This window comes from Panicum hallii, chromosome 3 (genome assembly GCF_002211085.1).
Source record: "Panicum hallii strain FIL2 chromosome 3, PHallii_v3.1, whole genome shotgun sequence".
NCBI lineage: Eukaryota > Viridiplantae > Streptophyta > Magnoliopsida > Poales > Poaceae > Panicum > Panicum hallii.
In genome coordinates this window covers 3660758-3682678 of record NC_038044.1, presented here as the reverse complement: position 1 = coordinate 3682678, position 21921 = coordinate 3660758, and the positions used below count along the sequence as shown (strand labels likewise).

The 21921-nt window shown below is 44.1% G+C and overlaps 2 protein-coding genes across 5 annotated transcripts; one reads left to right on the top strand and one right to left on the bottom strand.

Moving 5' to 3' along the window:
- Positions 1-3369: 3369 nt before the first annotated feature.
- LOC112884667 (protein STICHEL-like) lies at positions 3370-11701 on the top strand. 4 transcript variants are annotated; one of them, XR_003227154.1, is made up of 8 exons: positions 3370-3589; positions 4921-6885; positions 7767-7989; positions 8770-9336; positions 9991-10693; positions 11016-11091; positions 11169-11256; positions 11356-11701. XR_003227154.1 is itself a non-coding variant. In XM_025950140.1 (8 exons), the coding sequence occupies exons 3-8, from the start codon at positions 4948-4950 to the stop codon at positions 11199-11201; spliced, it is 3540 nt and encodes a 1179-aa protein (XP_025805925.1). In that variant the 5' UTR covers positions 3371-3589; positions 3698-3741; positions 4921-4947; the 3' UTR covers positions 11202-11701. The 4 variants fall into 4 exon arrangements, 3 of the variants coding, with proteins under 3 accessions (XP_025805925.1, XP_025805924.1, XP_025805926.1); XM_025950140.1 differs by adding an exon at positions 3698-3741 and having other exon boundaries at positions 3371-3589; positions 11169-11701; XM_025950139.1 differs by having other exon boundaries at positions 3371-3589; positions 11169-11701.
- Positions 11702-13934: 2233 nt separating this feature from the next.
- LOC112884668 (B-box zinc finger protein 23-like) lies at positions 13935-16196 on the bottom strand. Its single transcript, XM_025950145.1, has 2 exons — positions 15755-16196; positions 13935-14491 (listed from the first exon to the last, which is right to left on the bottom strand). The coding sequence occupies exons 1-2, from the start codon at positions 15974-15976 to the stop codon at positions 14090-14092; spliced, it is 624 nt and encodes a 207-aa protein (XP_025805930.1). The 5' UTR covers positions 15977-16196; the 3' UTR covers positions 13935-14089.
- Positions 16197-21921: the final 5725 nt, after the last annotated feature.

Here is a 21921-nt window from a genome sequence, read left to right as displayed (position 1 = left end):
TGCGTCAGTAGGTATCTGCATTCGCATGCTAGATGGAAACTGAGAATCTGAGCATGTGTCACTGAAACCTGTCTGCTCACCGTGTCACCGTTGCAAATGCATTGCCGCTTGCAGGCTAGCAGCGGGCCTAGCTAGGCAACCTACAGCCTGCCGGCGGCGTCTGGACTGTGGACAGTGGTGGATGAAATCCGCCATGAGGAAGAGGAAGTAAAGGTACGGTCTGCCGGTGTGGGGCGGCGCTCCGGCGAGGCGCTGCATGAAGAGGATTGGAGTGCATCACCCTGACGCGAGATCGACCCTAGGAGGGTTGGTACCTGAGCCGGGGAGTGCCACCGTGGCTCGACCGGAGAGTGGACGGGAGCTCGTGCGGGACTGCCGGTGGGGATGGTTGGGAGAGGTCGCCGGCAGCGGCGGGATCTCGCTGGCTGCCATGGCAAAGAGGTGGCCCGCTAAAACTTTAAGAAAATGATATTTCCGTATAGCCCCCTATATTTGGCAATTAACCCCCTAATTCCGATCGCGATTAGTAATCTCGATCCGAATATTCGCATATAGCCCCTAAAAATTTCAATTAACCCCCTAATTTGGATCACGATTAATAATCGCGCTCCGGATTTTTGCATTTAGGCCCATGGTTCGGGTCTGCTCCTCCTTCCTCCGGCCCGCCCGCCGTGCCCTGCCCACCGCCGTAGCCGTCGCCCCCGCCCTCTTCCCGGCCGGAATCGCGAGGCCCTATCCCGCGAAGCAATCGCCCGCTTCTTGCTTGCTGCTCTTCCGGCGCGGTGTTCAGGTTCAAGCTTCCTTCTTCAGGTAGAAGAAGGCTCCAAGGACACCACCGACCTGGGCAGGGCCTCCACGAGCGCTTCCTCAGCTTGGCGCCTCGGCTCGCCCGAGCGTCGCCGAGTTCCAGCCGCTCCCCGACTCCGAATCCTTCGCTCCCGGTGGCCGACGTCCACTTCCTCTTCTGCGGATTCCGGCAGGCCCGCCCTTGTACGCAAGGAGTGACTGCGCCGCGTGAAACCAGCAGCCGATAGGCAAGGAAGCACAGAGATCGCAACACTAACCAACGCAGCCAATCCATCGGCAGTGAATTGGTATTATACTCTGACACAGAAGAGAACTCCGCTAGTGTTTGACCATGGCCACGTGGGAGTGCTGGGCCGGCGCGGCGGCGAGCCTCGATGATGCCCGCCCACGCCGCGACGGAACTCCGTGTACCGGGTGATGGTCTGGTGGACGCCAGCGTGCTCGGCACCTTGCTCCAGAGCGCAACGGGGCGTCGCGGAGCAGCCCCGGGTGGTGGAAGCCGGCGTCGCCGACGCCCCAGGCCGCGGTAGAGCAGGGCGCCGACCACGCGCGCGCCATTCTCGCTCATCCTCCGTCGCCATCAGGGTCCCGAGAACGATAACGACCAAGTCAGACTACGACTCTGCCGAATCCGGGCCGCACATATACGATCGAACGGTCCCCAGGTACCGTCCACCCCCGACCCCAGCAAGGCCGTCCACGAGCGCCGCCTCAGCTTCGTGCCCCGGCTCGCCACGCCGCCGGCGCGTTCCCGCGCCACCCGCCTCCGTATCCTTGCTCCCAGAGGCCGACATCCATGGTGGCGTGGTGCTGCGCCACGCCGCCACCTGTGGCCCCAGCGAGGTTGACAGGTTGTCTTCTTCTTCCAAGAGCAGTCGTTGCAGACTCGCAGCTAGCAAGCCACACGCATTCGTTCAGTTAGTTGCTGCAGTAACTGCGAGAGGCGAGGAAGGCATGGCACCCTTGTTTTGTTCGTACCAAACTTTAGCTCTAGCCCAGACCTCGATCGAGCTCCGCTGGTCACGCTCGATGGCTCAAGGTAAGAGAAGACCGCGGCGGCATCGTTATCAGAAGCATGCCGCTGCTCAGTAGTCTGCTCTGACGTGCAACAATCGGTTGCAATTGAGGATTCGGTCCACTGATGGTGCAGGCGGCTGCTGTGGACTGCGAGGGGCGAGCAAGGCATGGCGTCCCTGCTCATTCAGACTTGATTCTTCAGTCAGCAGAGCTGCAGAGGAGAGCAATGCCGCTTAGTGTCTGCCACAAGACGAGCACTCATGAAGTAGCTTCAGAAGATGAAATTGATGCACCATGCCAGCGGAAATCGACTTGCCGGACAGTACGTACATCTGCATGAAGATCAACTAGTGTCTCATTTTGCAAGTCACTGATAGAATATTGTAGGAGATTAGCAGGGGATTATTCAGAATGGAGGGCACAGTTATGGCAATGCCTCCGAACTCCAAGTTCATGTGTCTCGCATGAGCTCCCCGAGGGCGTGCGCGGTCCTCCTCCGACACTCCAACAGCAGGATCGGAAGAAACCCTGTTAGATAGAAGAAGACTTGCATTGGCTGCTGGGCCCCTTGTCGCCTTGATCCCTCCTGCTCCTGCGGCGGCCCATCCTTTTCGCATGACACGCCATGCCTGAATTATGAGTGCTCCACCATTTTCCATGCCGAGGTGAGGTCCCATCCCATGTGTTTGAAATTTAAGCCTTCTTCAATGTTGCCAGCAAACATCACTGCTCGTCCTCAGTGGGGAAAAAAAACAGAGCAAACAGATCATGTTAAAGAGCTAGTAAACTGTAGCTGAAAATGAGTATGCAAGTAGTATTAGTGACGATAAGCTTATAGATGCACCATTGGAGAAGGTTGCTTCAACGTAATCTTTTACGTTAATTTGAAGGCTGTACTGTTGTAGTAAATAATACGACGCACGTCGGCATTGATCATGTCCGTGTGATTCGCGTGAACGGATGCGCGGAGATCCTTGTTGGTTGTCAGCGTGTACATGTCGGCAGCAGTAAACAGGGCCGCCACGCCCACGGGCGGGATTCACATGCTTCCCACACAAAGGCCAAAGCCAATCACCGCCGTCTTCGCTCTTCAGCTGTCAACTCGCGTGTGTGCTGCCTGCAACTGCAAGCGGCTTTGAATTAACCTCAGTGAAACTGCTTGACAGCGTGCCTGCCTTTCTTCCTTGCTCTGCCCAACGCTGTGTTTTGTTGCACAAAGATAAGCCTACCCTTGTCAGGACCAGGCGTATTGAAATATGGAACTGCTCTAAACTGCTAAACAGCATCTTTTTGATGAACTCGAGTTACCAGAACAAATATTTTATCGCCTCGGCCCGTGCTTTGACGGACAAACCACTGGCTATGACAGTGAGAATCCCTAGGAAAACAGAGCACGTGAAGCGAACAATTGATTCAATTTTCGCATTGCTCAAAACACAAATTTGATGTGATCCGAGATAAAAACAGGCTCGGCCCGTGCTTCCTAGCATTTTCTCCAGCTGATTGTTTTTTTAAAAAAAGGAAATTCATTTTCTCCAGCTGAAGGCCTTTTCATTTTGAGATGGAAGCCCCGGCTTTTTCACGAGACACTGATTGTTCTGTCAGCCGACACGCGACAAACTGTACTGTGCTGCAGAGCAAAGCAGCAGAGGGAGCCCCCGAACAAGAAGCGCCTGCGACAGCCGTGGTGGTGGGGGAAATTTTAAACCCGCCCGCGTGCAGCTTCGAATCTCCGTCTCCTCCGGCATTCACTGCCCCGATGGCGGTAGGTTCCACCTCCAAAGGCGCCTCCTTTTTCGACCCCCCTTTTGGGTTCTTGATTGCTTCTAGGACCAGTTTGAACTGTTTCCCCTCCTTCCCGTGCGTGCCGCAGGTTTCGTCGATCCCACCTCCACCTGGCGGGCTCCGTGGTGGCTGGTGAGGTTCTTGCCCCTTTCCTCGCGCAACCCTTTTCGCGATTGCCTCCTGTTCTTGTTTGGATCTTGGTGCCGGAACGCTGCTGTGTGTGCTCCAGCTTCCTGGGGATTGGTTGCTTCTCTGGTTTAGCGGCTGCTAGTTTGGCATTGCATTCCATTTGGTTCATCGGCCATTTCTCCCCCCAGCAAATTTCAGATTCCTTTTCATCCCAATCTTCATTTGATGATGTCCGTTGTTTCCCTTGTGCGCTTACCTGACAATCCTGCCTTTTTTCCTTTTAGGAAACTGCTTATTGATTTTTTTTCTCTGTTTCCAGATTGAGGGGCAGCAGCCTGTATACGGAATCATGTTTTCCCCCTCTACTCTTTTCATCCAGCCTTTCAAAAAGATACTTTGTTACCAGCTTAGGTTTCCTGTTTTGCTCAAAGGATTTATTTTTGGCTGATGGTTTGTTCCAATTTATAACCACAAATACCCATCAGCATATCACATATGCCGCTCTTTTATTGGTTTTCGGTGCTTGCTATGCTTGTAAACTGTTGAAGACTATCCGATTTGGCATCATGTCAAGTGGAGTGAACTTCTTTTTAGATAAACGAGTGGAGTGAACTTGAAGTCCTTCACCATACTTTTGTGGTCACAATAATTTCTTTTTTTTCCCCTGAAAGATCCACAATTTATCTATTTACTTCAGAGGTTCCTGTAACTTAATGTGAATCACCTTTCATAAGGTCTGTCTGATTCCATGTTTTCACATAAAATTGGTCAACATATCTGCACACTTATAGGGTCCGCACTCTGCAATTTCCCTGCCTTTACCTATAGATAATTTAAGCAATGATATGCATTTTGTAGAATGATTTCTTGTATGATTTGAACATTGCAATCTAATTCCTTTGGCACCGAAATGTAGTTTTTTTGTGCCTTACTTCCTGTTCTAGATACGCATAATCCATTGCTTCTGAAGTTGCAGCTTGAGCATGCGGCTTCTGAAGCTGAAATTGTGTTCATTATATTTCCATCCTATTTGACTATTATAAGATGCATCAATTTTGTGTGTTTGTACTTTGCACCTATATTGGATTGTATAACACTTGATATTGTTAGTAATGAGCATATTGCACTTATTTTCCCTTCATTGTTCTGTCTTTTAATATTTAATATTTTTCTCTCTGCTAGACGAGTTGTCATCATTCTAGATTGGAGATGGGGACTATGGTTGGAGGGTGTGTTGGCCCAAGTGAACTTCACTTGAGGAAGGAACTTACTGCTCTGCAGAAGGCGCGCTTCTTGCAGGATCCTGAGACTTGCTCAACATGGAGATCACCTTTGAGTTCTAGGTCATTGGTGGCAGCTTCAAGGGTTACACACAATGGTGGGATTTCTAGTAGTTTAGCACCAAAGCACATTGAATCAACTCGTGCACCTCCAAAAAGTGATAAAAAACGAAGAAAGGTTTATCTGTACAATTGGAGGCAGAATTCTAACAAGTCGAGTGAAGGTGGAATAAAGTTAGATGAGGATGGTAGGCAACCATCTGGTGAGTTAAGCCTGGACAGTCCATGCAATTCTCATGGGGTGAACTCCAAAAGTGATGCATGTCTGGACGCTCCAGACAGCAATTTTCAGAGTTCAACATCATGTACACCTGTCAAAAGAATAGCTAGAAGGAGAAAGGGTATTTTGTCCAAAAAAGGAGCAGTCAGAAACCCAGCTGTTTCGAAGTTGTTAGATCTTCAGGTTAACTCCTGTGATCAATCTGAGGATACTGAGAACTGCAAGAGTCAGGAGCTATTTCAAGGAGGTTACTTTTCTCATCCTACATCTCCTCTATTTGCCGCATGTGGATGTGTCAGCTCTGCAAATCCCTCAAAACTACTGAAAATGGGTAGAAGAGAGGGTTCTTCCTTTTCTTGCACACCTGTTTCTACTAGCTCCTATTACATGCATGGAAGAAGGAACACTAACACTTTTGGTTCTTGGGATGCAAGGACTGCTACTTCTTTAGATGGTGATGAGTCTAATCAATCAGCATTGCTGGGGAGTCAAAGGTCTAATCTCCCTTGTTATTCATCAAAAAGGAGAAAACGTAGAGGATCTGAAGGAAGCAATTATTCTCCTTCACTATCTGCTATACTTCGAAGAAAAGGTAGCAGCCTACTATGTGGGACTCATACATTGCATAAGAAGAGATCATTTGGTTCGATGAAATGGGCACACTCAAAAAAATCTGCTCGAGGAATGCCACTTTTGGGTACTAGCTGTGATTTTGGTTCTTCATCATTTGATTCATCAAGCGATGAACTCTCAACCAATATAGGGGAGCTTGATATGGAATCTTCAAGCCGGTTGGATGGGAAGAGATGGTCAAGCTGTAAAAGTCAGGATATGATCAATCTATCTGCTCAAGGTGCTGACCTGGCAGCAGCGGACCAGAGAAGCTTGACTCAAAAATACAGACCAAAGGCATTCAGAGAAATTGTTGGTCAAAATATTGCAGCACATTCACTTAGTAATGCAGTCATGATGGAAAGGATAGCTCCTGCCTATCTTTTTCAAGGTCCTCGTGGAACAGGGAAAACATCCACTGCAAGGATATTTTCAGCGGCACTAAGTTGCCTTGCTACTGTAGATACCAAACCATGTGGGATATGTAAGGAGTGTACAGAATTTTTCAGTGGAAATGGTACCAATCTAATTGAAGTTGATGCAAGTAACAGAAAGAGTGTAAGTAGAATTAAGCACTTACTAGACACCATACCGCCATCTGGATCTTCGTCCCGTTATAAGGTGTTTGTTGTGGATGAATGCCACATGGTATCTTCCAGTGTGTGGTCAGCATTTATGAAGTTTCTTGATGAGCCATTACCTCGTGTTGTATTTATATTCATAACGATTGACCCTGACAACCTGCCTCGAGCTGTAATATCACGTTGCCAAAAGTATGTGTTCTCCAGGATCAAAGATATTGACACTGTCTGCCGGTTGAGGAAAATCTGTATAAAGGAAAACCTTGATGTTGAATTAGCAGCTTTAGATTTAATAGCTCTGAATTCAGATGGTTCGCTAAGAGATGCAGAGACAATGCTAGATCAGCTGAGTTTGCTGGGGAAAAAGATAACACCTTCACTTGTTAATGATCTGGTAATCTTGTTTTTATGATCAACTTCTTTTCATGAATAAATTGCTTTGCATTATGTGAAAAATATGTTTCCTAATTTGTAGGCTCTTTGATCTTTATGTCAATTTTGCTTTAAATTTTTTCTTCTAACTTGATATCAGTCAGAATGGCAGATTACTTTTTTCTGAATGGTTCATAATCATGCTTGTAGGGTTATTTATGATTCCTTTTATACACTAAGTTTGTATTTTTCATTAGGTTTTTTGAAGATCCTGACATGTAAATTGATTTTTTAGAGAAAAGTTTCGCCCGCTTTAGAGTCTGTTTGGATCAAACCAGCTAATTGGTAGATAGCTAATTTTAGCTGGGGTGCATCCAAACCTTCTAACTAGCTGGATAGTAACTATCCAATTAGCTGGACCAACCCATCTAATTCAGCTAGCTAGCTAATGGATTAGCTGGGTGGATCCAAACTGGGCCTTATTTCTCCAAAACAAAGCACATTGATACTTCAATTGTTCTAGTGAGAACAACTGAGGCCAAAGGCCAAGAAAGTTTGCAAATCCCAACGTACTCGTGAACCAAAAGCTAACCAACAAAAGTCAAACTTTCCAGACTAGCTAGCTTCCTGTTTTGTTCTTTTTTACCACAATAGGTGCAAACTCCAAAGGGCACATCTAGCATTTGACAATATTCTGGACCCATGTCACCTTGATTTATTTTGAAAAATATGAGCTTCCTTTCTAAATTGTACTCTATAGAATTGGGTGAAGATATCAAATGTTCTGTTTAGCGAAAGGAATTGGGACCATATTCTATTCAATGAGCTAGTAACTGTTAAAATATTTTCCATTCCTCATGTTCAATTGAGTAGTGGCTCTAAACTGTAAATTGCATTTTGAAGGTTGGGGTTGTCTCAGAAGAGAAATTGCTTGATCTTTTGGAGATAGCTATGTCATCTGACAGCGCTGAGACAGTCAAAAGGTCCAGAGAGTTGATGGATTCTGGCATTGATCCAATGGCATTAATGTCTCAATTAGCTGGGCTTATCATGGATATCATTGCTGGCACCTACAAATTGGCTGATTCTAGTTGTTGCAATGCCTCAGTGGTTGGTGGTCGAAGTTGTAAGTACTTTCAACCTTGTGTTTCCATATGTTTTCAATTCGTTAATTATTTCCATCCCTCCATCTTTTTATTTCTTTTATCATAACTGTCACATAAATGTTTCCATGCTTTTCTATGTATCATAATATCACTGCAGTAGTGCAGTCCTACTAAGACGAATTATATCTTTTCTGGAATTTATTTATACCAATAAAAAATGTCATTTTCTCTGCTGCTTCCATTCATCAATATCAACAGACAAGTGCATATTTAGTGTTCTCATGTGGTCATTGAAAAGTTGGAAAACCTGTCGTTGTGTATTTGATTTTGAATTAATAAAATGCATAATACATGTAATACCCCTGAAAACAGCATTTTACAGAAGCCAGTGAAAGCACATCCAAACCTGCTTTTGGCTTCTAATCAAATACAGCTTTTGCTTCTCAGAAACCAATTTCAAAAGCTGGCTGTTTGTTTCAGGTTTGGCTTTTGGCCAGAAGGCAAAGCAAAAGCTGAAACAAAACAGGGCCTTAGCACTAGCTTTCTCTTACAAGATGGATTGCTTTATGCTCAACTGGCCAGTTTTGAAGACATGATCTCAAATCGTGAAATGCCATATCTTGACCATAAATTGTTTGTGTTATGGTTGTTAATTGCTACCTTCTGTAGTCTGCTGTTTGCATAAACTCACCTTGGCTGTTATTGACTTATTGTGCCATATACCTTTATTCAAAAGATGCAGTTCATCCAATCTACAACCTACTAATCTATCTCCTAACAATTTCATTTGTGTTCTCTAGTAACGGATGCAGAGTTGGAAAGGTTACAACAAGCATTGAAGATTCTTTCTGATGCTGAAAAGCAGATAAGGGTTTCAAGTGAGCGTCCCACATGGTTTACAGCAGCTCTACTACAAATTGGATGTGGTCGTAGCTCAGATATGAACCAACCAAAAAGCAGTACAAGAGAACACACTAAAGCAGCCACTGATGCTATGTCTGAAGCAGCAAGAGAATCATCTTCCAGCAGGACCGTTTCTCATTCATCACCTGCCTTTGGGATTTCAAAGAAAACACTTGAACACAAAGCAGTTAGTGTGCACTCAAGTCCTCAGGTCCTTGCCTCACATTCATCTAGATCAAGATTGAATGACAACTTGATTTATGGAGAGTGTATGTCTGTTGACAGAGTCCCACTCAATTCTAATCAACTGAACGGCAACTGCTCAAAGCAATGGGCCATGGTGAATGAAAACTCAGATAACCTCGGCCAGATTTGGATAAGATGTATTGAAAATTGCCACTCCAAGACACTACAACAGCTACTTCTTGACCACGGGAGGCTAGTATCAATCAAGCAATTTGAAGGTAAACATATCTTGCGTATTCTCTTGTGATTGACATGGAACAATTTGAGTGGATTACTTTGTTGCTAAGATACTCATAATTCTTACACTGCAAACAAAATACATACATAGTTCTCATTGGTCAGTTCTTTTATCTGTATATTGTTTTAATATATTTAAGAATCATCATCAGACATTTGACCCATATGTGACAGAAGTATGTCAGGCACAGTATTGTCCACAAAAGGTGAGGCCACATAAGTAACAGTGGTAACAGAGTCGATGAATTGTATCTAGTTTTTAAGCTGAATTGTATCTAGTTTGCTACCAGTTTGTTGAAAATTTGTCAAGATACAGTTTTCCAAAAGAATTTCAACATCATAAAGTAGATTTGGAGTACTTTCAGGCGTCTTTATAGTATCTTTATATCTGCAAATGAAGGGACAGATATCTATGTCGGTAATTGATGTTGGAGGTTGATGAAACATGATCTGTTTTTTAATAAAAAACTGTAATATTGTGCACTGTAATGAATGTCATAAGATGGTTGTTAAGGATGAAGTAAATGCATCCGTCGAAGTTGAAATTGAATCACATTCTCCATGGGATTCCTATGATGATTGGCCACTATTCTATGTTACCCGAGGCGTAATTTTCATTTTCATTCTTTTTTCAGGCCATGCAATTGCATTTATAGCATTTGAGGACTGTGAGATAAAGTCTCGAGCTCAAAGATTTTTGAGCAGCATCACAAATTCAATTGAGACAGTACTAGAATGCAACGTGGAAGTCAAAATGGGCCCACAAGCTGAATTGATAGATGGAGAACTAACATCAGAGGCTGGACCTAAAGTAAGAAGAATTGAATCTGATGTATTGGGTTGCTCACCAAACAGTGACCGATTAAAGAGTATTGTGAACTCCTCAAGGAGAAGTTTTGATCATCCAGATGAAGGAAAGGAAGAATTGGAGAAGTACAAAAATACCCCATGTGCTGATGAAAGGATGCATTCGGTTTCAGTTACTTTAAATTCAGGAATACCTAAGGTTAGAGGATTGGAAGTTCCGACCCAGGTGCCGAAGGAATCAATAAATGGTGAGCAGCGGTTAGAGAGTGCGTGGCTCCAGGTTTCTGAAAAGCATACTCCAGATCTGTCTCAAGTTGTTGAGAACCAATACCAAAGGAAGTCGTCCATGTCCCTAGTTCTGCCCTCATGCCTTGCTGATGAGGATCTCACGCATGAGATACAAGCTCTGAAGATAGTTGACAGTTATGGTTCTCGGAAGCACCAAAGTGGAAGAAGTGAAAATGGATTTTCCATTTCACCAAGCAAGCTGCACAGAAAGGATGACATGGCTGATTGTGACAAAGAGAGCATGTAAGTTCTATCCTGTATGCTTTCATTACATGCTCTCATCATAGCTTTTAAGTGCACAGTAGAGCTATGGCATTATTGATTGACATGCTAAGTTAAGGTTTTTCTAATTCTAGTGAAATTGAAGTGTAACAACTTGGTTTGTAGTTCGGACATATTGATCCAATTGTTGAAATTGATTGACCTTGAACAATATTTTAGCATCAGCACATGCCCTCAATATATCAGTACATCCATCCATCTTGTTTGCAGTTCTGTTGAAATTTACTATGCCTGTTAATTGTTGATAGCGTGTTTGCCCATGCTTACCGTGCCTTATTCACAGTTGCTCTGAGCCTGGGAGACCTGGTTGTCGTGGCCTTTTCCCTTGTTGGAAAGCTCAAAAACCAAAAGGAACGAAGGTAAAATGTCAAATGCTCTTATCTTAAGCAGTGGCACTGAACATCAGGTATTTAACTGACATCTGTGTGTAATGCAGGCAAAAAGGCTGGTTCGGGAAAAATCTTCTTAATCTGGCAGAACAGTTTTGTGCGATGTTTATTATGCAGCAAGCCTGGAAACTAAAGGTGCATTTCAAAATTTCTTGTCTTGCAAAATGACAGACACTCTGTTGTTTTAGAAGATAAGAACTTTTGAAACGACCATATCTGACATTCTTCTTCCAGCCTGCTAGCCATTCAAATTCTGGTGGCCGCATATTTTTGGCCTTCAAAGGACGGGATTTTGGTGCAATGACTAGCGACTAGTCTATGACAGATTCAGTGCTGGAGGGCAATGAGATATATTACTCCAACATTCAGCTGCAAGTGGAATCTTTACGTTGTATTCATATGTGGCCCTATAAAGTTATTCAATGCTTGTGTTCTTCGAGGGAGATAAAGGAGAGGAAAATGCATCCTGTAAATACATCTGGATTGTAACGTTTTTATATTACATTGAGAACAATATCCGATGAGGAACACCTCGAGTGAAAAAGCTGATCAATATAGGTGCAATTTTTTTTCTTCAAAATTTCTGTTCTTATGTACCCAAGATCCTGTGTTTGTCTTAATTTCATGCTTCCTTCTGTGGGTGTTATTTTCCCTTTGGTACTGCCATTTTTTTTAAGAAAAGAATCTGACACTGTTCTTAGGATACGTTAAAAGCTTCCGCATTGACCTGGGAAGCATTACTGGGAACCTAGAGCGTGCTGTCATTCTCAGTGCTATGCAGCTGGGATATGAACCTCTAAAACGAGGAGAACATTTTGAGATGATGGCATTAGCTGACTGTCCGTTTTTGTTGTGGAGAAAATAGGAGGAAAGAAGGTCAATACACAAAATTGGCACAAAAAACTAAAAATACCAGCACCGCAGACTTGTTGCCACAGGAAACTAGCAGTACATTTTCCCCTTCTAGCTCGAAGAAAAGTGGGAACTTATTCTGAAATGTGAAACATCGTCTGATAGTTAAGGATCTGTCTGATCACTTGGCGAGTTCTTTGTCTTCACTAGAAGAGTGCTCGATCTTGCCTTGGCCAAAGACTACTCGAAGAGACTCCCGGCATTGCTGGCATCTGCAGCTCAGCCTGACTGAAGAATGAAGTCTGAATGAGCAGGGGCGTCATGCCTTGCTCGCCCCCTCGCTCAGTCCACAGCAGCCGGCTGCACCATCAGTGGACTGAATCTTCAATTGCAACCAATTTCTGTACATCTGAGCAGACTACTTGAGCAAGGGCATGCTTCTGATGATGATGATGCCGTCGTCGCTTCTCTTATCTTGAACCATCGAGCGTGACGATTATTGCTAGCTGCGACGATTGCTGTCTTGGAAGAAAGACAGCCTCGCTGTGGTCCGCGGGTGGCGCAGCACCACGGATGCCGGCCGCCGGGAGCAAGGATACGGAGGCGGGTAGCGGCGGGAACGCGGCGGCGGCGTGGCGAGCCGGGGCACGAAGCTGAGGCGGCGCTCGTGGACGGCCTTGCTGGGGTCGGGGCCGGGGGTGGACGGCATTTCATTTACCGTCCACCCCTTGGGTCGTGGAGGCCGTTCGATCTGACATGTGCGGTCCGGATTCGACAAGATCGGGGTCTGACTTGGTCGTTTCCGGCCTCGGGAGCCGGAGGGCGGGCGCATCGCGCCAGGATGGCGAGCGGCGGAGCACGACGGCGGCCACGCTGCTCGAGGACGCCGGCAGTCCCGCCGCCGCGTCCTTCGACAGACACCCGGGCGGGTCAACGGCGACGACAGCCGACGCAAGGACCTACGCACCTGCATGACGAACCTCTGCGCTGCGCGTGACCTTGCCCTTTGCCGTGGATGCCGCGGCGTCCGATCCCGCCATAATCAGCGAGGTCGCCTGGTTTACCGAGGTCAACCCCGACCCTAGAGGCTGTGCCTGGTCCAGGAAGTCGCTCCTCAGGGCGGTCTCCATGGCTTCGACGTCGGCGGCGTTGGTTGGGGTTGCTAGGCGGGCCCTCATCGGCTGCCGGCGCGGTCCTCGCCCAGCACTGCTGACGACAGGAAAGCGTTTCCGTTTGCTGGAGGCGCGAAGCGGCGGCGACCCAGGGGGCAGAGTCCCATGTACGGCGCGCCTGCTATTCATCGACCGGCGTTCCACGCGCCGCCGCAAGCTGAAACATTTCCAACTTGACTGTGAGCGACAGAAAGCTTCTGAATTCTGATTGTTGTGCAAATCTTTCGCATCTGCTTCAGTCGTTTCAGAATGAGCAAAATTCAGATTGTTCTCCATCATGCCAAAAGCTTCCAGCAACGTTCTTCTTAAGTTTGCTAGGCAGGGCACGGCGGGCGGGCCAGAGGAAGGAGGAGCCGATCCAAACCATGGAACCAGGGATCTAACTGCAAACATTCGGATTGCGATTAATAATCGCGATCCAAAGGGGTCTATTTGAAAATTATTAGGGGTCTATATGCAAATACTCGGATCGAGATTACTAATCGCGATCCAAATAAGGGGGCTATTTGAAAACGATCGGGGCCTATATGCAAATATTGTTTTTCTTAAGTTTTGGGGGCCACCTCCACTCCATGGCCGCCAGCATCTGCCATCCCGGCCGGCGGTCCCGCGCGAGCCTCCGTCCACTCTCCGGTCCAGCCATGGTGGCACTCCCCGGCTCACGTTCCAACCATCCCATGGCCGTTTCCCTGTCAGGGTAAAGCACTCCCATCCTCTGCTTCATGCAGCTCCTCACCGGAGCGCCGCCACACACCGGCAGACCATAACCATACCAATGAATCAGAGACATTGACGCAATTTGATTGCTCGACGCTTTGTTAATCTGTTGTTTGAAGTAGATGGTCCACAGGACGCTAAAGCTAGCAAAATCACCTGATGCTACATTTCTTGGATCAGTTGATGCCATGAATTATTATCAGCTTAATGATATCTGAACATACATGTCACCCAGTCAGGCTGGACGAGCCAGGTTCAGAGATCCCGGCAGGGCAGCACAGATCCTGCTGGTCCATCCCAACGCCAGCGTCGTCCGCCAAGAACTCACTCCATGGCCACTGCTGACCGCCAAGGCCCTCTCGCGCCGCCGCTGCGCTGGCCGACAACGATGGCCGCACTTTGTCGGGCATGGTCGTCGGGTTGCTGGGAGCGCTGCTGCTCCCGTTGCCGCTGCTGGTGCTTGGGCTCACTACGACGCCGGGGGCGTCGACGCCGGCGCCGACGCGGACGCCGGTGATGAGGAAGCGCCGGTGGGACGCGACGTGGGCGCCGGCGGCATGGACGGCGACGTCGCAGGGCCGGCACAGCAGGGCGCGGTCCTCCAGGCAGAAGAAGTAGCCCGTCTTCTCCTGCCAGCGGATACAAATTATACGCGTACGAGGAACTGAAAATGAATCAACCGCAAAAGCAAAACCAGGCAGAGTTCTCCGAGCTTTGTTTATGTCATGTTACGCTCAAATTCATAACGTTTTACTGCAGATTTATTATTCGAGTTCACGATTTCAACTGAAATTTAACCGAACTTGTGGTTGCAGGACCGTGATTGCATTGCATCGGGCGTTGTGCATCACCTATCCTAGCAAGTAGCAACCACCAGAGCTGTCAAGGTCACGAGCAAAGATATGCAATCAGATACGGGTTGTCACATCGTCGCTGTACTTCTCGTGCGCTGTACTGCTGGACCATTTGATGAGAATGGCACCAACAAGCCAACAATCGGCCAAATCTTTGTGAGGTAACATGATCTATATTGCTTTTATTCAAAAAAAAACATGATCTACATTGATCTTCTTCATGAAGAAATAGGTAGCCTTATCTGTGTCAAGATGTACGCATGCTTCTGTAGCAAAAAGCTAGGTTTAATGCTCTGTATGCCCCAATCAAAATTGTTAGTGAACTTTTAGGCTGTGGGTACTCCATCCATGCTTCCTTAAAATAAATTTGGATTTTTTTTCTATTTCTTTTGGTATGAATACAGGTTAAGCCAACTATGGCGAAACATCCATGATCTGTATAATACACAATTGACATCACGATAACAGAATTATAGACATGAAAGAGCTGAAATTGGAAGATTTTGAAATGAGTAGTCTCCAGCCATAAACTTACTGCAAAATCCATAGTAATCTAAGTAAGCCATGTTATTACATAATTGCACGCTCAGCAAGGGTACAGTACGTAAGGGTGATGGAAGGAGCACTTTGCTGTGTGTTTGTGTGGGTGGTGGTGGTGATATGTGCGTGCATATGCGTAATCCTTGGAAGCATCAAAAGAGTTAGAAATGGTAACCCTTAGAATACAGTATTATATGAACAATAATGGTAGTTCTCTTCCTAGACCAACACAAAAAGGCACTAAATTTATAGCTTTATTTGTGACAGATTGGCCAATATTTAGGTAGCTTGCTTGTTGGTCTTGTCGTTTTGTAACAGGAACAATAGCATATATAGCAGATAACTGAAAATTGTATTTCTTCTGTATTGTGATTAGCGTGGCTTTGTTATGGTTCCAAACTGATAGAGGCATTAATCAAATTTGTTAATTCATGCCGAGCACCTACAACGCCGATATATATATATATGATTCGGAATTTCGGACACGCACGTACGCACCTGGCAGATGTCACAGGCTGGGTGGCTGCCGCTGCCGTCGACGATGGCGTCGGGCGGGGAGGGGCCGGCGGTGGACGGGAGCAGCGCGACGCGGCTGTGCCTGCCGGCGAGCCTGTTGGCGGAGTGGACGGCGGCGTCGCAGCGGCGGCAGAGCGCGGCCTCGTCGGCGCAGCACAGCACCGCCGCCTCCGCCCGCCCGCACGCGTCGCACCCGATCTTCATGTCTGCGTGCGTGCTGGCGCTGATGGCCGGCCGGCGGATGAACGGAGGAAGCCGCTGGAGAAAACTTGATTACTTGAAGAAGCTCGTCTAAAAATATCTCCTATGTGCCCGACACTTTCTGGTACTCGCTTTGCTCCCGTCCCTTGTGGACATCGTGTGGTCTCTACGGTCGTGCACGTTTATGGGTGCCTTTTTTCCTCTCCCCTTCTTTCTTTCTTGTTCACCACGGCTTCAATTTGAAGCCGATGGCTGCCACCTGTGATGTATAAATGTGGATCGATTCCTCAAGAAAAAGAAAAGATTGCATGTGGCCGTGTCGGTTGAAGTACGAATGAATTGCCTGTTATTTCCACTTGTTGGTCGAATAGTTAGAGGTACTTATGGAGTGTTTCCTTCTCGAGGGCTAAATTTTAGCCCTGTCACGTAAAAATATATTTTTATAAATCTTTTCTTCAGTAGTATTAAATAAAGTTTAATTACAAAACTGATTGCAAAATCCCTAAACTAATTCATGAGACGAATCTAATGAGATATATTAATCTATAATAAGCAGATGTTTACTATAGCATCACTATTGCAAATTATGGATTAATTAAGCTAATTATATTCGTCTCGCAAATTAGCACCCATCTGCGTAAAAAAAAATTTACGCAAATTTTATTTAGAAAAAATTCATTTTACTCCCTTCAACAATTTACTTTGTCTGCTTTAACCGCTGAACAAAATTTATGCTCAATTTACTCCCCCAACAATTCCAGTTAGTCCAATCTACCCTCTAATGATATTTTAATTTTTTATTTCTCTGCGTACGAATTGAATTTTAAGTTTAAATTTTGTGAGTGGATAGAGAACATGATGTCATATGTTAAAAAATATATTAAGAATTTTTCATGGTTATTTTCATAATTTGGAAATATTTAACACGAAATTTATCAAAAAAAATACAATTCTGCATGAAAAATATTCATGAAAAAAATCATAACGTATTTTTCTAGCATAGTGCATCATATTATAAGTTACATTGCAAAATTTAAAGTTCAAATTCTACTTGTAAGTGGAGAAATAAAAAAAAGAAATCTAATTAGAGGCTAGATTGGACCAATTGAAATAGTTTGGGGTAGTAGCTTGAGACTAAATTTTATTTAGGAGTTAAGTGGATAAAGTGAATTGTTGAGGGGAGTAAAATGAATTTTTTTCCTTTTATTTAATACTCATAAATGACAAGATTCTTTTTGATATGACAGAGCAAAAATTTAGCCCCTGTGAACCAAACGGGAACTTATATTACGTGCAGGTACTTAGGTAATCTCACAATTCCAACTATCCCAACATATGCTATTGTTACTCACATTAGAGATTGACCTATAAGAAATTCTAACCAAATAAAGATTATGATAAGGTTTGACCTATAAGAAATTCTAACCAAATAAAGATTATGATAAGGTAAAGTGTAATCCACGTCTCCCAAATAAACTTCGACGTATGTTAGTTTTGTACTTTTGTGCCACATAAATCCAAGATGCAGACCGCTGAAAATGAAATAAACTTCGGCATGGTCCTTACGGGTCCATAAACGAAATAAAATCCTTTTCTCTCTCGAAAATGACAAATGAACTGTCTGAAAATGAATCATGGCAGCATTCAACCAATGCAATCTTCTGAGAACCAAGCTAATTCTTGATCCAATGTGTGACAAATAAATCGGCTGGCCAATAGCTAGCAACCTGCTGGATGGACCAGTCCATGTTAACATCATCTGGTGAACAACTTGCTGCTCGGATAAGCGAGCCATCGAGTGGCCACTAGGTCCCAGCTAGTCACGCATACAGTATATATATCTGCTTTTGTGTACTTATTTTCTTGTTTCATTTACTGTCCGTGCAGTCAATCGGCACTCGTGTTCACATAGTGCACAAGATTTCTTACTCTTTTTTTTTCCTTATGGAATTATTCTTTCTTTTGGTTGGTTGCACAGGCAATACGAATATGTTTTGAACAACTAAAACATGATAAATCTTGAAAAGAACCTGTCGCTACATTTTCGTATCTCTTGTCTTACGCTATATTCTTGCGTATAGTGTGTTTGACCGTCAGCAATGCTAATTAAACTAGCTTTTTTTTTAATTCCCTTCCATATGTGTGTGTGTGTGTGTAGCCCTGGGTATGCCAGAACGTTAGCACTTGGGCTGGTTAGGTAGCAGATCATATGGCCCAACAACATTTTAGCGTATTTGGGCCGGGCATCGCACTAAGGCCTAGTTTGGATGTTGCAGTTTCTTAAAACCATAGTATCGGAAAACCAAAGTTCAAAAAACCAGACCCATATAATACAATAGTATTTGAAAACTGCAGTGTTTCTCAGTTTTGGGAAAATCATGGATGTGTTTGCCTGTTTGGGTATTGACGACAATACTGCATACTTAAAATCTAACCACGTGGATCCGTGTACAGCGTCAGCTACCTGCTATTTAAATTAGTAAAGGCAGTGCTTGATCCTCCTTGTTGATCGGATCATACCTGTTTGTGTACTGGTCATACTAATCCTTCCTTTTTTATCGGATCTTAAAACAATATCCGTTAGCTCCCTCTATTGGCAACAGAATATCTTCATATTTATGTGCAGAAGGTAGTCCACCACTCCACTAAGTACGAATATAGGTTCAGACTGCCAAATCCCATCATCAATCGGCACCATGTGGGGAAATTTCTTCGAGCGAAAGCAAAGAGAGGACGACGAATTTGCTGTCACCACTGGCTATAATCTTGCTAGTGCTTTTTCGTCGGTTCCTACACCGATCCATGAGAGCAATATGTATATGTATCAGAAGTTTTGAAGGGTCACGAATTAATCTGCAAGAGAGACTTTCTTATGGAGAAAGCAATGGATTTGCTTCGTGAGAGGAATCTTCTACAGGATACAAGAGCAGTTGCTGTTGAAGAACAAGCAGCTATATTCATCTATGCTGTCTCAAAGAATGCAAGCAATCGAGATCTGCAATGGCGCTTCCAACATAGTGGTGAGATAATAAGTAGATACTTTGGGATAGTACTAAGAGTAATGGTCAGGTTAATTGGAAGCTTGATACAACTGCCGACGGTGAATATTCCGCTCAAAATTTCAAATAACTCGAAGTTTATGCCATACTTTAAGGTACCAACAATGTCATCCATATACTATCATACATCCATTTATACTTGTTGTACCTTAAAATTTTAACTAGAGTAATATTCTACAGGACTGTACTGGGGCAATAGATGGAACACATGTTCCAATTTCCATAGCTCCACGTCTACAAGATCCATATCATAACAAAAAGGACATTGTCAAAAATGTCATGGTTGCATGTAATTTTGATAATCGGTTTGTACATGTTAATGCAAGGTGGGAAGGCTCAGCTTCAGACGCGAGAGTGTTGCAAGATGCACTGCAGAATAATTTTTACATGCCTGAAGGAACGTTTTATTTAGTCGATGCAGAATATGCCAATACAACAAACTTCATTGCACCATATCGCAATGTAAGATATGATAGTTATTCAATCAAAAGCATGCACAACTCCGTAATCATGTTGAACGTATTATCGGCGTTCTGAAAATGTGTTTTCAAATACTTAAATATGCGTCGCATCATCCTATTGACTCACAAGCAGACATTGTGTTATCCTATTGTGCACCTCATAGTTTTATAGGTACCTATGAGGGAAGTGAGCAATGGATTGAACAATCAGGTCCGTGTATTAAGGGGAGAAGAAAATAGTTGATGTTCCTAGTGGAGATACACACTATAGAAATGATGTGCAATCTGTAAACCAACGAAGAGCTTTGGGTAGTGAAAAGGGGATAAAATAGCTGATGATATGTGGAGAGACTACAATGCTTACTTGCAGTGCAATAGAAGAAATGATGCATGAATTGTACTTTATTTTCAGTTTTTATACAAATAATATAGTTTCCATTGTTTGATGTAATGTGTCCTTATTTGCACCATTTAAGACAGTTGATCGTCTTCAACAATTTAGGTGTGGGCAGAATATCCAGCTTTTGTAACTTTGCAACGCACTTAGTCATGGGATAAGGATAGAACATTTCCATACTATGATGATCTATATGATATTTGTGATGGTATGTTTATAAACCCTGAGAGCCACTAAGTTAATTACATTTTCGGTGCTGTTTTTTAATTTTTTATTACCTTGCATATTGTCAGGCAAGGTAGCAGAAGGGAAGCGCTGCAGAAGGACAACAGAAGGAGAATAGATGGATCGTCAGATAAGGGCAACATAAACTCATTCTTACAGGAAGATAGTATCCCTGAAAGTGGTACAGATTTTGGTATGGGATCACCTGATGCAAGCAGAAAAGCTACAAAATTTAACTTTAATTTTGAAGATGAGGATGGGATGAACACCAATGCTACCAATTCAACATATGGTGATCCTAGTGGTGTTCTAGAAAATAGCCAAAATTCCAGTACAAACCAAAAGAAAGATAGACTTAAGAACTCTGCACCAAGTGGTATGAATCAGCGTGCTAAATGAGCTGAGAAAGATCCTGACAAAAATAGACCAAGGAAAAATAAGAATGTTGTGCTCGAAAGTCTTGTTGCCTTGAGGAAAGAGGAGCTTGAGAGCTACAAAGACCTTAAGTCAAAGTAAATTGAAAGCTACAAATAAGTTAAATTGGCACAGAAGGAAAGAAATGATCCCAACAACGATCCTATTTCTTCATTTCTGTTGTTCTTCGAACAACTCGTTCCATTTCTTATCTATGGTTGTCACCATTTTTATGTCAGGATTCCAACCAAATCCACTCTTGAAAACAATTGATTTCACAATATTATTATCTTTCTTGAGTCTTTGCTCCCTGTCCTTGGTATGTGCCACACTGAACTTGGATACAGGGTATTTGTTGTTCAAGCGTGTGGCCATGCAATTCCAACCTTCTTTGGTCCATCCATTCTGACCGCGGTATCTTGCTGAGAGATGATACTCCATCGTGGAAATAAGAAATTTGATTTGTGCATCACTCCAGTGTGCTCTTGCTTTTCTTTTTCCCTGCAATCCGTGTTTCAGTTATAAATGATCATTACCTTCAGATGCTTAAGAATGAAAAAAATCTCTTTGTAAGTTTATATAATCTGTATCTAAAAGGCCAAAATAATTATGCCTGTAACATAACAAATGCTCATTCTTTATCTCAAGTATACTAACATTAGGAAAAATACCTTATCTAGCCTTTACATGTCTCTCTGATTTTATCTGGCCTTCACGATTGTTCATAATTAATTAATAGACCTAGATTCATGTGTGCTTATATCTAGATCTAATGGGCACACTAAATTGATTTGAAAGATAAAATACAAATCGATAAAGCATATAAAGACATAGCTAGATGCTATAGGAAAGACATATTTAGATGCTACAGAAATTGAATCGATGTCATGCTTCCCGGCTTCTGATCTACAAGGTTCAAGCAAAGTGCTGCTGCTGGCGATACTTACTCCGGACGCAGCTTACGGCAAAGCAAAATCAAAGGGGCAATAAACAATCGAGTCAGAGCAATCGTATCTTTGCCCTTCCTCTCATCCGTTCCATCTTTGCTCGTTATGAAAGCACAGTTGGATGTAGAGAAGATATCAAAATAGATAGAAAACTGGATGTGGGAAGTAAGTAGCGCCCGTAAAAAGAAACACGCCAATGAAAAGGTCTACGCGCCAGCCGCGCGTGAGCTCTGTCTCGAAAAAAGAGGACGAGGGTGGAGTTTTCAAAACGTTAAAAAAACCTTGGTTTATCGAGATCGCAGTTTCCTAAACTTCAAATAATTTGCATCCAAACACCTCCATGCTTTCCAAGTATTTTAGAAAATCACGGTATTTTTCTAAAACTTCAAAAATACTGTGCATCCAAACAGATGTGTTTTTTATGTTTTATTTTTTTCTCTCGTGG